Source organism: Piliocolobus tephrosceles, chromosome 14, assembly GCF_002776525.5.
Source record: "Piliocolobus tephrosceles isolate RC106 chromosome 14, ASM277652v3, whole genome shotgun sequence".
Taxonomy (NCBI): Eukaryota; Metazoa; Chordata; class Mammalia; order Primates; family Cercopithecidae; genus Piliocolobus; species Piliocolobus tephrosceles.
Window position 1 is genome coordinate 77,313,777 of NC_045447.1, and position 17,142 is coordinate 77,330,918.

A 17,142-nucleotide genomic window follows, 5' to 3' on the forward strand; every position below is an offset into this window, starting at 1 on the left:
ATTGACAAATACGTTCACCATATGAACACTTTTTTTTTCCCATCTTCATTTCTGATTCCAAAGGATAAAATTTCCCAGAATACCAGATGTACTACCCTGTAAGAATTTTGTGCCATACTCTTGTACTATTGCCCAATTATCACTGTCTTCACTGTCAGATAAGTCATTATGTACTGTTGGCTTAAATTGATCAATTTAGAATCTAAATTTGGAACATCCAATTAGAGAAATTAGCTAAGATAACAAAATTCATTTATAATTATCTAGACCCCCCAAAAAAACCCTCTCAACTATCTGACTGAAATTTGTATTTTTAACCCACTGTGTTAATTAGTAAAGATTAACAAACACAAATGAAAGTTCTTTTAAGGTTTTAAAAAGTCAGAATTAGCTGGATAATTAAACTAATTTCTTCACAGAGGGTAGAAAAAATCGTAAGATCTCAGGATAGATAAATTTTTATTTAGTGATGAGAAGAAAAGAATATTTAGAAAATTTACTTGTGGCTCAAGGAATATTAGAAAACCTCATATTAAAAATGCATAAAATCCTATCCTTCATACATAATTAGAGATTAAAACTGTTTTTAAAAAATCACCTCACAGTCCATGGTTATATGCTTATAAGAAAGAAAAACAGAGACTAAGATTTAACTAACAATTTAAATGGCTAAAAGTGATAGATAATTTTATTATTAATCAGGAACATATGAATTAAATGGAGTTCAAGGAAAATTAACAACATGCTCTTTACACCACTGCCCAAGTAAAGTTTAGTAACATTATATATAATCCCTCTAGAACTTACTGTCCTTTGGCAAAACTGTAATACTAATGCCAGGATCACTAAGTTTGATGAAAGGAGGATTTCCTGTCTTCCTGTCTTCTTCTCTGATAAGTAGAATATTTTTGGCGCACACATTCCCATGAATAAGGGTGTTTTCTTCCTATTAGAGTTAAACGCACATATATTCAAATATCAATCCACAAATATTTAAGCATTTAGTAGTTCAAGCCCCCAAAACAGATTTAAAGAAGAAAAATATATGATTGTATAATAAATATTAATTTGGAGGCATGCATTGAGAAAAAAGGAAATTTATGACTCCTAACTATGCTTCCTGTTTCACATTTTAAATAACACAATAATCTATGCTTGTGATGAAATGTATAAATTAAAACTACCCAATGCCACTTCACGTGAGTTCTAAGGCTGAGATGGTTTGCATTTCTGGATGAGAGCTGACATTAAGAAACACTACTTCAGTTCTGCAGCAGAACATAGGTGCACCCTGAGGGGTCTAATCACTGGCAGGCCCCCTGGTATTCTTCTCTGTCAATGCTGCTTTCTCATGGACCATAACGTCCAATGGCCCAAAAATACAGAAGCACATGTTGCTGCATAATTTTTGGTTGAATTTTCTAAATCCAAAAGACACAAAATACAGATTGTCTATTAGTAGTTCTAAGATATTGATGGGATGACAAAACTTTTTTTCAAAAGTGATTTTACATACATAAACATATGCCTAAAGTAATCTCTTTTATCACCTAACACAGACTGTTTTACATGGATTGGCATCCAATTACAGATTTATTTTTTGTTTCCAGGTAAAGATAATTTGTATATTGTTTTATAAAACAAAACAGTATCTTTTTGATAAAATGAATATACTACTTACTAGAAAATGCATGGCCCATGCCAACTGTTTTGCAACTTCAAGTTTCCACAATATATTTATACAATTTTTATTCTTTTTCAGGTATGTATCTAGTGATCCAAATTTTACAAACTCCTGAACCAGAATATCTGCATTAAAATATAAGTAATAATAAGACTTAGGTATAAATATAATTAAATATATGTAATTTAAATCTTCATATACTTACACGTGACTATTATAGGTAAAGAAATTAAATTAGGCAAAACTCACAACTTTAAAGAAAACTTAATGGATACACAGCATTATATTTTTGGTTTTTAGTTTACTTACAACAGTAAGAGTAGGAGTCTAAACAATTATATGTTATTTTATATATAAATATGTTATTTATATATAAAATATAAATGTATAATATATACCAGCACACCTTTATATATTAGTACTGAATTATGGCTGGTTTTTAAAAAAAAATGAAAATTTCTCACTTAATTTCTCATCCACATAACGTTTTAGACGTTCAAACCTTCCTGAAGTTCTTCTACACACAAAAATTACTAACAATGTCTATAGTATTATAGACATAAAGGAGAATTTGAATTCTAGCTCCATTTAATCTTTTAATTTATTCTGCAAAAAATACAAAAATGTTTTGCGCTGCTTTATCTTTAAAACCTTTTTTTTAAAAAAATATAAAACATATTTTGCCAGAAAAACAAGTGTTGGCTTCCAAAAACAATCCTGGACTCCTTCGTGGTCCACAGGAGCCTCTCAGATACCTCCATATAACAGGTTCCAAACCACTGCTTTTGAAAATACTATCAATTTTCAAAGATATGAAAAAATGTTATACAAGTGTAGATGTGGATTTAATCTGCATTACTAGTGGAAAATAGGGAATTATATAAACAATTTTCTTGAATGTAAACTTTGTGAGGCACTAAAATACAGGCATACCTCGAAGATATTACCAGTTTGGTTTTAGACTACCACAGTAAAACAAGTCATTAATTTCTTGGTATCCCAATACATATAAAACTTGTATTTACACTATAATGGAGTCTATTTAGTGTGCAACAGCATTATATCTTAAAAAAAAAAAAAAAAAAAACAAAGAATATACTTTAAAAAAATACTTTATTGCCAAAAAAGGTGCTAATGATAATCTGAGCCTTCAGAAAGTTGTAATCTTTTTGCTTGCGGAGGATCTTGCCTTTTGATGTTAATGGCTGCTGACTGATCATGGTGGTGCTGCTTAAAGTTCAGGTGGCTGAAGCAGTTTCTTAAAATAAGACAACAATGAAATTCACTGCAGACTCTTCCTTTCATGAAAGACTTCTCTGTAGCATGCAATGCTGTTTCATAGCATTCTACCCACAGTAGAACTTTACAGGGTCAGTCCTCTCAAACCCTGCCAGTGCTTTATCAATCAAGTTTATGTAATATTCCAAGCCCTTTGTTGTCATTTCACCATGTTCACAGTATCACCACCAGGAGTAGATTCCATCTTAAGAAACCATTTTCTTTGCTTATCCATAAGAAGCAACGCCTCATTCTTTCAGGGTTTATCATGAGATTGTAGCAATTGAGTCACATCTTCAAGCTCCACTTCTTAGTTCGCTTACTGTTTCCACCACCTCTGCAGTGGTGGAATATGCCACCACCTCTGCAGTGGTGGATATGGTACTTCATTAAAGTACCATATCCCTCAAAGTCATCCAGGAGGGTTAGAATGAACTTTTCCAAATTCCTATTAATGTTACCATTTTGATCTCCTTCCATGAACCATGAATGCTATTCCTGGCATCTAGAATGGTGAATCCTTTCCATAAGTTTTTCTATTTACCAGAGGAATCACTATCTATGGCAGCTTAAACTTACAAAATGTATTTCTTAGATAATAAGACTTGAAAGTTGAAATTACTCCTTGATCCATGGGCTATAGAATGGATGTTATGTCACCAGGCATGAAAATAACATGAATATCCTTGTACATCTCCATCAGATCTGTTGGGTGACCAGGTGCATTGTCAATGAGCAGTAATACTTTGAAAGCAATCTTTTTTTCTGAGCAGATCTCAACAATGGGCTTAAAATAGTAAACCATGCTATAAACAGATGTGCTGTCATCCAGGCTTCATTGTTCCATTTATAGAGCACAGGCAGAGTAGACTTAGAATAATTTGTAGAGCCCTGGGATTTTTGGAATGGTAAATAAGCACTGGTTTGAATTTCAAGTCACCAATGGCATTAGCCCTTAGCAAGAGGGTCAGCCTGTCCTTTGAAGCTTTGAAGGTAAGCACTGACTTCTCCTCTCTAGCTGTGGAAGTCCTAGATGGCATATTCTTCCAACAGAAGGCTGTTTTGTTTACATTTGAAAATCTGTTTGTTAGTGTCACCATCTTCATCAATGGTCCTTGCTAGATCTTCTGGATAACTTTCTGTAGCTTCCACATCAGCATTTTCTGCTTCACCTTGCACTTATGCTGTGGACATGGCTTCGTTTCTTAAACCTCATGAACCAACCTCTGGTAGATTCCAACTTTTCTTCTGCAGCTTCCTCACCTCTCTCAGCCTTCAGAGAACTGAAGATCAGTAAGGTCTTGCTCTAGATTGGGCTTTGGCTTAAGGGAATGCTGTGGCTGGTTTGATCTTCTATCTAGAACTTTCTCTGTATCATCAATAAGGCTGTTCACTTTCTTGTAATTTATGTGCTTACAGGAGTAGCACTTTCAGTTTCCTTCAAGGACTTTTCCTTTGGATTCATAACTTGCCTTTCTAGTGCAAGAGGCCTAGCTTTCAGCCTGTCTTGGCTTTCAGTATGCCTTCCTCACTAAGCCATCTTCATCAATGGTCTTTGCTACATCTTCTGGATAACTTGCTGCAGCTTCCACATCAGCATTTGCTGCTTCATTTCTAGCTTTCGATTTAAAGTGAGAGATGGGTGAATCTTCCTTTCACTTGAACATTTAAAGACCATTATGGGATTATTAAATGGCCTAATTTCACTATTGTTGTCTCAGGGAATAGGAAGGCCCCAGGAGAGGGAGAGAGACAGAGGAATGGCTCATTGATGGAGCAGTCAGAGCACACATCGCATTTATCTATGAAGTCTGCCTTCTTATATTCTCTCTGTTTGGGACACCCCAGAATAATTACAATACTAGTATTAAAGATTACTGATCACAGATCACCATATGATTTTTTTAAAGTTTGAAATGTTGCCAGAATTACCAAAATGTGACACAGAGACATGAAATGAGCACATGCTGTTGGAAAAATGTTGCTGACAGAGTTGCTAGACACTGGGTTGCCATAAACCTTCAATATGTAAAAAATACAGTATCTAAGAAGCACAATAAAGCAAGGTGCAATAAAATGAGGCATGCCTGTATACTATTAAAACATGGGGTATGATTTATACTTTTAGTAGTTTCTATGAACCTAAATTTAACCAAAAAATGTATCTAGTATCATATCAATATAATATTTTCAGTCAGTTCCATTAAAAATTAAGTGTATCATTTATATGCTTTGTCTTCATAATTCCAGAGAAGTTTGTAATGAAAAGGCCAGTTATTCCAATGTTATGTCGAACCTGCCATAATCTCTTTTGCTATCATGAACACAAAATGTTATAGACATTTGTTTCCTATAATACTCTATTATTTGGGCATTGTAACCTTCTACTTTTAACTTTATTCATTGGTTTCCTTTTTCACAAGTTATAACTGAACAGTCCTACAGTGTTTTCAGTTTCAAAAATATTTAATTCCTGTTAAATTATGGGTTACGCTGACACCTAGCTGTGATCCTGAAACTGAATTTTCTATATAAACAAAAATAGATGATCTGAGACAGGCATTAGAAAGCCTGTAGTTTTACTTACTCTCCTCTCCACAGACACATACTCCATAATTTAAAACCAAATGCTTGTGAGAAAGCTTGCTCATCATGCTTGCTGCTTCAAAGAAAGACTAAGGAAAAGAAAAACAAAAAGTACAAAGAATTGTTGTTTGACTGTTGTCCATAAGTACTCAGTTCAGAAAATTCTCTCTGCCATAATAAAGATGCACTTTCTCCTACTCTCAGCATGACTATAGATAAGGATACAGTGTGCTTTGGTCCCTTTATATGGACCTGCAACTACCATCAACGTTCTGAGGAAACCCCTGTGTAAGCCTGGAATATGGAGATCAAAGTGAGAGAGAGCAAGAGTGGTACAGGAATCATGAATGATGCCAGTCAAACAGGCTTGACCCATAACACCTGAAATAGAGGACAGATGTACAACCAGAGGTAGACATCAGAGATAGATATAGGGAACTGAGTTAGATGGATGTAGCCTTTAAATAATACTTGCTAAAGAATTAAAAATGTGCAGATAAAATATCATGACATCTGTGTCAGGACACTAGCATAGTTTTAACATCACTCCAATTCCACTAGACTTTGACTAGAACCACTGGGTATGATTGTTTAGTGAATCACGATCACCAATACTGTGGTGTTCTGGATTAGAACAACTCTTTGGCTTGAACTTTTCACATCATCTTCCACTAACACCCTTTAAGATATTGTAAGTATCATATCTTGCTGTTTTCGGAGCTCTGGCAACTGGCCACAGGGTCTGCCAGCTAGCATCTCTGGATGATGCCCAGAGGCATCCAGATTTCACTAAGTATGTTCCTTAGTACAGTGCCTTTGAAACTTGGTTTTTTTTTTTTTTTTTTAATAAATGAAATTGTAAAGGAACCTCTGTGTAACCCACAAAGCTCTGGGGAGCCAAGTTTGAAAATAATGGCCACAGTATATGCAGAAATGTAATAACACTCCTAACATAATGCTAAACATAATTAGTTTGGAATTAATTATTGTAATTTTCAAACCCTGTAATTCTATAGCCCCACAAGAATATATCCTCAGAGAAGTCCTTGATACATTTAAAAATTACTATTTTGAAAAGTGCACACGAGTATGTTGTATGAGAGTACATCTTTAAACAGCATAAACTACACAAACTAAAGAACATACACACCTCTGAATAGTTTCTATGTGCTTTATCCAGAACTTTTAAAAGAACTTCTGTTTCATGCAGTTGACCATAGTCTCCTACTTCTCTTCGTATGCCTTTAAAAATCTTTGTAAAAGTGCCTTGGCCAAGGCTTTCATTCTTCAAGAGAAAAAGGTAAAAGAAAAGAATGAGTAAAGATGGAGAACGAAGTAGGAACAAGAAAATACGTTCAATGAGGAATAATTTTTTTTTAATCCATAAGCAAATATTTTCCTTAGAGTCTAAATCCAGATTTGAGACTCCAAATCAATTCTTTTATTCTGCTTCCTTAAATAGTAATAAGAGACAGAAAACAAGGATTAATGAATTAAGTGTATTTTGGCTCTACTTGGTTTTGAAATCTCCTGAATGGGCTATAATTGTCACTTTTTAAAAATAGAGTCAGTGTTTACCTACATTTGCTTACATGAGAATCATTTTCTTTGTTTGCCTTTCCTACTAGTGCAATAGAGAACGTGGTCTGCAGAGGCAGAATATCTAACTTTTTCTTATTACCACTTTTATGACCTTGTACAGGCTATTTAATCTCTGTGCTGTAGCTGTCTTGGTTTCTTCATCTGAAAAATGAGAATAATAACTATTTTCCCATAGGATTGTTATAAACAATAAGTGAATAAATACAAAAAAGCCCTTAGTACAGTCCATGACACATAGTAAATGTGCATTAAGTATTAGCTATTACTACTAATACTAGTATTTCTGCATATATTTACAAAGTAATTGTTGAAAGCCTGCACTCTGAAGCAACGCTGCTCGTGTTCAAACTATTTATTAGTTTTGTAATGTTAGTCAAGTTACCTGGCCACTCTGTTTCCTGTTATTCACATGAAGACTTGTCTCCTTAAAGAGCTCGGATATCAGTTATTCTTTCTCATTCTGCCTAACGCCCCTTAATCCCTCTTTCATATAACCCATTTCTTTCTCCCTAACCGCTACATTCTTAATAATTTCTTCAGATCTATCTTGCAGTTCACTACATCTCTCTTCAGCTATAAGTAATTTCCTTTTCATCCTGTATATTCTGTTTTAATGTCAGTGATATTTATCATTTCTATGCTTTTTTCCTGAAATCTTTTTTGTTTGTTAAAACAATGTCTTATTTCTCCATGGTTTCAATTCCTTTTCTATCTTTAAACATGTATATCTATTTTATAGTCTGTATCTGAAAATTCTGTGATAGGAAGTTCCTGGAGTTCTAATTTTGATGTGAGTTGGTCTACTAACTCTTACTTAATCCTGCATTATTTCCTTGTATGTTTCTAAATTTTCTATTAAAAGCTCATGTTTGGAATGGTTTTATCTGTGGGAATCATGGGTTGCCTAGGTTAAGAGTATGTGGTTCCAAAAAGATTTTTTTGTTTCTTCTAAGCACCACACAGTATTAGGAGAGGACCACTTTTAATTTAGAGTTTCTCAGTCTATGTAGGTAGTATAATAAAGCCCAAATTCAAAAGCTTGTGATGACAAATTCTTAGGAGAGACTGCTTTTCCTCACTAGAAACCCAATTAAAAATGACAAAATTCCTTTTCTTCTCTGCTTGCCAGTGGGTGAATTTTTCACATTCTATATATTGTTTTACTGAGGATGTATTTACTTAAGGGTCCTGGTGTTATTCAGGGATAGTCTCACTTTTAACTCCTTGCCTTGCGCAGGTCTGAGACCTGGCCCTTTTAAATTGCTTTTAAATCTTAACCCCCTTGATAAATGTGGCTGATCACCAGTCTCACCACCTGGCAGCCAAATTATCAGGTCTTATGTACTACAGTTGACTCTTGAACAGCATGGGTTTGGACTGCACAGGTCCATTTATGTGTGAATATTTTTTCAATAAATCCAGTGGGCCCTCTGTACTGGCAAGGCAGGTTCTGCATCTGCAAGGAAACTCAGATAGAAAATATAGTATTTCTGGACACCAGCCTGGGTGACAGAGCAAGTCCTCCTCTAATATTTTTAAAAATAATTAATAGTTACTTTTAAAAAGAAACACAGTGTTCATAGGATGTAAAACCCGTGTATATGGAGGCCCAACTTTTCATATCCACAGGTTCCACTTAAGTATCCTCAGATTTTGGTATCCGTGGGTAGTCCTGGAACCAATCTCTCATGGACACTGAGAGATGGCTGGATTTTTGTCTCTGTTTCTTCTTTATTTTTAACCCCTTGAATTTCCCTTATTTTCTTAGGAACTTGAGAGTAACAATATAGGTCTTTGTAGATTTTTAATTTTTCATTTTTGTGAAGAATCATTTTTAAATTTCCAAAAAGAAAATTAAGATTCATTCTTAGGATAATTAAGATAATTAATTTTGCTAACATCTAACACAAGGTTGGTATATGTTTCAAAGGAAAAATATTTAAATCACAACTAAATTTGTATATAACAAAATAATTCCAAATGACACATGAATGTAAATCAAGAAAACAGATGTTGTTTTAAAAAGACAAAAAAGACAGTAATCAGTATCTAATGACTTACAAATATCAAATCTTCATTTCTGATTTTGTGAAACACCATTTGGTTCATATGAGTAGGCCTCTGTAATGTTGGTGAGGTTGGTACATCAGAAACACCATTCGTTCTGAAGACTAGAAGGTTTGATTTATCTGAAAAAATAAAATACATATATATTACGTCAAAATACACTGAAAATATGAATTGCTCCAAGGAGGAGTAAAATGAAATGTGTTCTATATATAAGAAATGCTTAATAACTCCTCATTGTTCTTTTTTATAATAGAAAATTATTTTAGGGGTTAACTCATTGAACTTTGATGTATTCTTCTTAGTTATTTCATATAGTCAAAATTATAATCACTTTCTTAACTAATGTAATTTGAATTTTGATGTATTCCTGCCAGTTATTTCATTAATTCAAAATTATAGTAACTTCCTTAACTCATACAATTTTTCAGAAATTTTAATAATTTTTAATAGTAAGGCTCATTATTTCAAGGAATTTCCAACTTTACTATCTTTATTTTTAAAATACAGCAATTAAAATCCTCAAAGTATATGAAAATTTTTACTTAAAACAACATGAGAATTTAGTAGTGAGATCTTACCAGTTCAATAAATGACATCATACCACAAAATTATGTTTAAAATCTCATTTTAGAATAATTGAACTTCAAGTCGCTTCTAGACCACCAAAACCAAAGTAAACAATCTTATTTGATGATGCTTGTATGAGAGAATAAGATAAAATTAACTTTTAGGGCTGCTTCTTTCATATATCCTTTGAAATCAATGTACTATTCACACCACATACACAATCCATGACCAGTAATTTAAAAATAACTAGAAAATTATCTTACCTTTTGGCTTTGGGGGACAGCACTTAGTAAACTGGAAAATTATATTGTCTGAGCGAACAGTTTCCATCTGGTAACAATTCAAAAGATCTTTAAGACTGCTGAAGTTCTTCTTTGTCCCACTGAGGTTGTACTCTTCATTCTCATTTTTTGTAATCAAACAGTGTTTATATTCAATGACATTTTCTCGCTGTATAAGTTTAATTATAAAGAAAGGGAGGGATACTCACAATGGACATCATAGTGATTATTCTGACAAAATGATATCACAAGAACAAGCAACAGAATAAACATTTGAACCAAGAATCTGATGTAGTGCCAGTATAGTAATAGAAGTACTTAGTTCCTCAAAAGGGCAATTTACAATTTCTCAGCCTATAAAAGTGGTTTAAAAGTTGATTTTATGAAAAAGTATGTAAGAAGGCAATGATAATTAATAGCAGAAGTAATACCATCCTTAATAGCTTTCCATCATTTGTAAGATAAAGCTTAAAACAAATGTAGCATATAGAGCCTTCCATGAGCTGGTTTCTGCCTCCATCTCCAATCTCAGCTCCTGCCACTGCCAACATACAACCTATGTTCCAGCCATATTAAATGACTTAAATCATTTCAAGCAAATGCCATGCTGCTTCATGCCTTGATAACTCGTCATGCTATCTTTCTACCTAAGAATGTATACCCACTTCTTCTGAGCAGTGAACCTTTCTTTATTCATTCATCAAAACTCAGTTCAAGTACCACTTTTTCTAAGAGGTCCTCTCTCATGCTCACCTCATTGCACAAGCAAAGGTGAACATTCAGCCATTCCACTGCACCACCATTGTATTTGTATAATTATCTCTAATATGACATTTTTAATATTTTGCAGTTTTTAAATATTTGTCTTATGCACTATATTATGAACTTGTTCATCTATTTTTTAAGGTACATTTTATAAACATATTCATTTTACTCAGAAACATTTATATAAAATCTACCAATACCTCACGATCAATCAAGTTCTTCCTATGCCAAATGACCTCTCTTGTTTTTGTTTTTGTTTTTTTTTTCTGAGACAGTGTCTCGCTCTGCTGCCAGGCTGGAACGCAGTGGCACAATCTTGGCTCACTGCAACCTCTGCCTCCCAGGTTCAAACAATTCTCCTGCCTCAGCCTCCCGAGTAGCTGGGACTATAGGTGTGCACCACCATGCCCAGCTAATTTTTGTAATTTTAGTAGAGACAGGGTTTCACCATTTCACCACGTCGGTCAGGATGGTCTCGATCTCTTGACCTCATGATCCACCTGCCTTGGCCTCCCAAAGTGCTGGGATTACAGGCATGAGCCACTACACCCAGCTGACCTTTCTTAATAATTGTAAACCTGTCTGTTACTGTCTATATTTGCCTATGCTAGATAATTACATGTTTGATTTAGAATTTTTTGTATACTTGAAAATTTTTGTTTGTACAGTAGGTAAGTTTCTTGAAGGTAGGGCTGTAGCATAAACTCTCTAATATATAGCTCTCATATTAGGATTGACACATACAGTGAACATAATATATATATATATATAGTTTTTGAATTGATACTTGAATATAATGTACTATTATCTGTTATAGTAAGAGGATACTTTGAAATTAGGATAGATTACCAGTTTTACACAAAGGTGAAGTGATGGTGTAACCTACTTTCTGTAATCTACCCTCTACATATGCCAAATATAAGTTGCATTTTATAAAAATTAAAATAATTGAATAACAAAATTCTTATTTTCTCTATTTTTAAAAATCAAGATAAATTTGGAAGCTTCTATAAAGGTTCTTAGGATTTATACTATGAAATTGCCTCATAAGTGATAGTAAATAATCACAGATGAGATCCAAGATGATCTGTATAACAGTGGGGTTTTACCTTTAAAACATGCATTGTAGACCACTATTCTTAATATTAGAAAATCACTAGTTTAAAGTGCTTTAATGTGTCTGTTTCTTTGTTATTGCCCTATTTTTCTCTAATTCTGTTTCCTCTAATTCTGTAACCACTGTTAATAAACAGAAAATTTGCTTCCAATTTATTTTGTTCTACATCATATGGCAAAGATTTCCAGTTTTGCAAAAAAAAGAAACATCAAGACACTTGATGAAATACCTTTTGACGCACTGGTAACACTAAAACATCAGAAAATAAAATAAATGCAAAATAAAAAGATAGACATAAATTATTTTATATTTTTATATAAACCCTGGGAATTATATCTTATTTATTTGTACAGAATCTCTGAGGAAATTAAGCATTATACTAGTTATATCCTATATATAGCTATAATTCTGAGTATTAAAAAGGAAATATGGTAAATAATATGCAGAGGAAATTAAATGAACTAAAGTGTTACTATTAATAAGTGTGACATACTAACCTCGACAGCAAAAGTCAGAAAATATTTATTAAAGTCCTTAGGACTGCATCGAAGTACATACAGTCCAGTCTGATTACCTGCTTTCTTCAGTTTACTAATGGCAAAATCCATCCTAAAGGTAAAGAAGAAGCAATTTGAATGATAATTTAGCAAGCACCATAACATTATGACCAGGTGTCATCTAAAAAAATCAAAAGTCAAATCTAAAACTGTCAGAACTGTCTCTACTTTATATGTTTAGCAATTATCCTTCAAAGGAAAAAATCAAAGTACCAAGCTATTTTGCAGTTAAGTTCAAACCATTTCAAGGGACAATTATATAGCTTTAAAAACCAATAAAAGGTATTATAAGACAAAATCACAAACAACAATTTGTTCATTTGATTTTTCTGCCTGCTGATTACAAAGTTAATATTTTTAAAACCATATTCTCTGAAAACTTCATTTAACCATAAAGATAATATGTCAGAAAATATTTATATCTCTTCTACAATAGCAGTTACTGACATAGAAATCTGAATGCATGATTTTATTATTTAGTATGATAACAAAGTCTAAGAGAAGAACCACGGCAACTGACAAAGACTACTGATTTTTAAAATTTTCTATGTTTTCTGAAGCTGCACACCTTGAAAGAAAAGCAAAATCTAATCTATACAAAAGCAAGAATCATTCTGTTTCACTTATCACCATATTTCTAATATACAAACCAATGCTTGCACATAGTAGTTACAGTAAATATAAATAAAAGAATGTTTGAATGAATTTATGGATACATGAATAAAGGCAAGGCGTTTTAAAAATATTAAACATGTAAATTACAAAGTTCAAGTAGTACAACTTTTTCATAGCAACCATATTCATTACTAAATAAATATTAAGCATAGACTAAATCAAGTCTTTATATTACCCAAGATGTATTTTCTCAAATACTTAGGGGTAGGTTAAATGCAAAGAACATAGTATGCTCATGATCCCAGATTTTCCCTTTGCTCAAGTTATTCAAATCTGTTGTCAACATAAACCACATCCCACCTAAGAGATCATTAGGACTTAAGCTAAATAGATGTTATGCATATTACGCATGATAGCTGGCTTTACCCAGTATTAAAGTAAGGATCTACAACCATGTGAGCCAATATGATAGTTACTAGCCACATGTAGCTATTTAAATGTAAAGAAATTAAAATTCAGTTCCTCAGTTGCACTAGCCACATCTCAAATGCTAAACAGCCACATGTAGCTAGTGGCTACTGTGTTACACAGCACAGATAAAGAATATTTTCATCACTGTAGAAAGTTCTACATAGCACTAGTCTAGAAATGTAGACATCATATACATCTTGTGTTTGAACCTTTCAGTAGAAGGAGATGGACTATCCAAAAATAAAGCATTTTCAAATTTTGCACTGTGGCTTCCTTACAGTATTTTAAAATTAATAAAACATAAATTGGAGGTCTTTTTTACTAACATTCAGGAGCAAATCACACATAGGTTATAAATATTATAGATTGGAATACAGATGGTAAATTATATACTAAATAATTCTAATTATTATGTAATCTGATTGTGAATAGCCTTTTGTTTAAAAAAACTTGTCAATGTATTTTTTTCTAAACATACATGTATCACTGTTAAATCTTCTTTGTAAATGTATCATTTACTTTTCTAAAAATTTACTTTTAAGTCTGTATTACTCACGAAATTGGGCCATGACAGTTGCTTTGTATATTTTCAAGCACTGTTGGAGGTGCTACTTCTTTACAGAGGTAATGATGTGCATCTGCAGTTAATCTATAATACCCATCAATTAATGACACAAAAGACAAAGCTTCCCTTAATGAGCTAAGTTCAATTTCCTAAGCAGAGAAAAGAAAAAGAAACAGCACCTTTTAGAAAGTCAACTCCATGTTAAATATTGAAAAATTTTTTCATTCTACCTTTTCAGAGTAATTCACCTAAATACATTTTCTTCTAAATTGCTCACATGTCTTTTATGGCTCAGTACTCAATATGAATTACAAATTCTTATGTCTGATATTTAAGATCCTCCTAAATACAGATTATCATACCTTCCCAGTTATAGTTCACTCTATATCCATCATTTTACTTTATTTTCCAATGTCCTTCTTAGACTAATATACCAGTTATCTCAGCTAGAAATCTATTTAATACAATATAAAAGTTGACATTAGAACTCACGAGCATTTCTTTTTTTTTCTTTTTTTTTTATTATACTTTAAGTTCTAGGGTACATGTGCACAGCATGCAGGTTTGTTACATATGTATACATGTGCCATGTTGGTGTGCTGCACCCATTAACTAGTCATTTACATTAGGTATATCTCCTAATGCTATCCCTCCCTCACCACACACAATAGGGCCCGGTGTGTGATGATCCCCTTCCTGTGTCCAAGTGATCTCATTGTTCAGTTCCCACCGATAAGTGAGAACATGCGGTATTTTTGAGAGTCTTGCTCCATTGCCCAGGCTGAAGGGCACTGGCACAATCTTGGCTTACTGCAACCTCCACCTCCCAGGCTCAAGCGATCCTCCCACCTCACCCCCATGAGTAGCTCGGATTACAGGCGTGTGCCACCATGCCCAGCTAATTTTTGTATTTCTAGTAAAGACAGGTTCTCGCCATGTTGGCCAGGCTGGTCTCCAACTCCTGACCTCAAGTGATCCACCCACCTCGGTCTCCCAAAGTGTTGGGATTACAGGCATGAGCCACGGACTACATACCAATTATATACTACTAAAGTTAAAGTATTCATGCTACAAACTAAAATGTTAGGAAATGTAGCTATGCTATGATTTTTTTTGTCCCCCCGCCCCCTGCCTCCTCATCAGAGTCTTGCTCTGTCGCCCAGGCTGGAGTGCAATGGCGCAATCTCGGCTCACTGCAACTTCTGCCTCCAGGGTTCAAGCAATTCTCCTGTCTCAGCCCCCCAATAAGCTGGGATTACAGGCACATGCCAAGACGCCCGGCTAATTTTTGTATTTTTAGCAGAGATGGGGTTCCAACATGTTGTCCAGGCTAGTCTCAAACTCCTGATCTCATGATCCACCCGCCTTGGCCTCCCAAAGTGCTGGGATTACAGACGTGAGTCACCATGCCGGCCTGATTGTATCTTAATACATATGTGAACATATAATCAGCCTAAAATGCAGCATGTTACTTAAATGGTAAAATATATGTACATACATAAAAACATTTATATTTTTACATACAAAAAGTCAGTTATATAAAGAAAAAAGCCCCATTTGTAACAAAAAGGATGCAATATCAATAATTAACAAAAACTTCAAAACACTCTTATACAACTTTTTATTTAAATATGCAGAAGATTAACCATGTTCTTGGTAGGAAAATCCAATATGATAAAAATGTAAAATTCCTCTCTAAATTAATTTTCTAATTTGTCTCAATCACATTAAAAATACCAACAGATACCAGAAGCTGTACCTAGAAAAACAGGGCAAACACGAGATTCAGAAAATCAGATCCAATATAAGAGAGATGAAAACATAGTTACCAGGATGAGAAAGGAATGACCAAAAATTACAGCTGTACAAAATAATAGCTGTACCTAGAGAGCTTCCAGTCCACACTATAAAGTAAGGTACTGTGATCGAAGAGGTACTTCTCCAGAAAAGAAGTAAAAACACTATCATATGTGACAGGTTTGATTATGTGAAATTTTGTATTGAGAAGTCCACTACTTTACAGAGTTCTTGTAGAAAATGAAAAAGCTAGATACAAAGGAAAAATCACAAAGCAATAATTAACTCCCGGAAAAAGTTATATAAGAATGAAAATATGATTACAGCATATTTCTTGGCCCAGCAATGAACAATATTTACATAATCATAAGAGAATACAGAATAGAGTCCTAAATCAAAAATTATAATAAAGAGAAAAGCGTGTGACATGTTTGAACGATAAAAGGTATTTAGCGGCCAGGCGTGGTGCCTCACGCCTATAATCCCAGCACTTTGGGAGGCCAAGGCGGGTGGATCACGAGGTCAGGAGATCGAGACCATCCTGGCTAACATGGTGAAACCTCGTCTCTACTAAAAATACAAAAAATTAGCCGGGCATGGTGGCGGGCACCTGTAGTCTCAGCTACTCAGGAGGCTGAGGCAGGAGAATGGCATGAACCCGGGAGGTGGAGCTTGCAGTGAGCCAAGATCGCACCACTGCACTCCAGCATGGGTGACAGAGCGAGACTCCATCTCAAAAAAAAAGTATTTAGCTAACACAAATAGCCAAAAAAAAAAAAAAAAAAACAGGTATTATAAAAGATATCCTAAACAAAATTAAAAGACTTGGAGATTACAAACATGTACAACAAAGGAATATACCTAACATACATTGTGGGAATAAAACCTATAAAACAATTAAAAATAAAACAAGAAAACTAGTCAAAGGATGTGAAAAGGCAATCCACAGAAGAATAAATATTAAAGCTGACCTATAAACACATGAAGTATTGCTCAATCTCAGGTTCTAATTAAGGAAATGAAATATAACAGAAGAGCATTATTTACCCATTGATTTGGCAGAAAAATTAAAAGACTGATAACATCCAATGTTGGCAAAGGGTACAAGAAAAGAAGTGTACAGATACATTGGAAACACCTTTTGAGAAGTATTTTAATAATCTTTCAAAGTTGTAAATAGTCATACC

At 33.8% G+C, this 17,142-nt stretch overlaps 1 protein-coding gene across 3 annotated transcripts in view; it reads right to left on the reverse strand.

The window, feature by feature from the left end:
• Positions 1 to 17,142, reverse strand: part of JAK2 (Janus kinase 2) — a 156,516-nt gene that overhangs the window by 47,955 nt on the left and 91,419 nt on the right. For all 3 annotated transcript variants that reach the window (XM_023213175.2, XM_023213177.1, XM_023213176.1), the window contains 8 exons: positions 14,150 to 14,307; positions 12,448 to 12,559; positions 10,051 to 10,237; positions 9,212 to 9,339; positions 6,699 to 6,833; positions 5,550 to 5,637; positions 1,682 to 1,809; positions 808 to 946 (listed from right to left, as the gene is read on the reverse strand). In XM_023213175.2, coding sequence (XP_023068943.1) covers positions 808 to 946; positions 1,682 to 1,809; positions 5,550 to 5,637; positions 6,699 to 6,833; positions 9,212 to 9,339; positions 10,051 to 10,237; positions 12,448 to 12,559; positions 14,150 to 14,307 — 1,075 coding nt within the window. The remainder of the gene's footprint in view (positions 1 to 807; positions 947 to 1,681; positions 1,810 to 5,549; positions 5,638 to 6,698; positions 6,834 to 9,211; positions 9,340 to 10,050; positions 10,238 to 12,447; positions 12,560 to 14,149; positions 14,308 to 17,142) is intronic.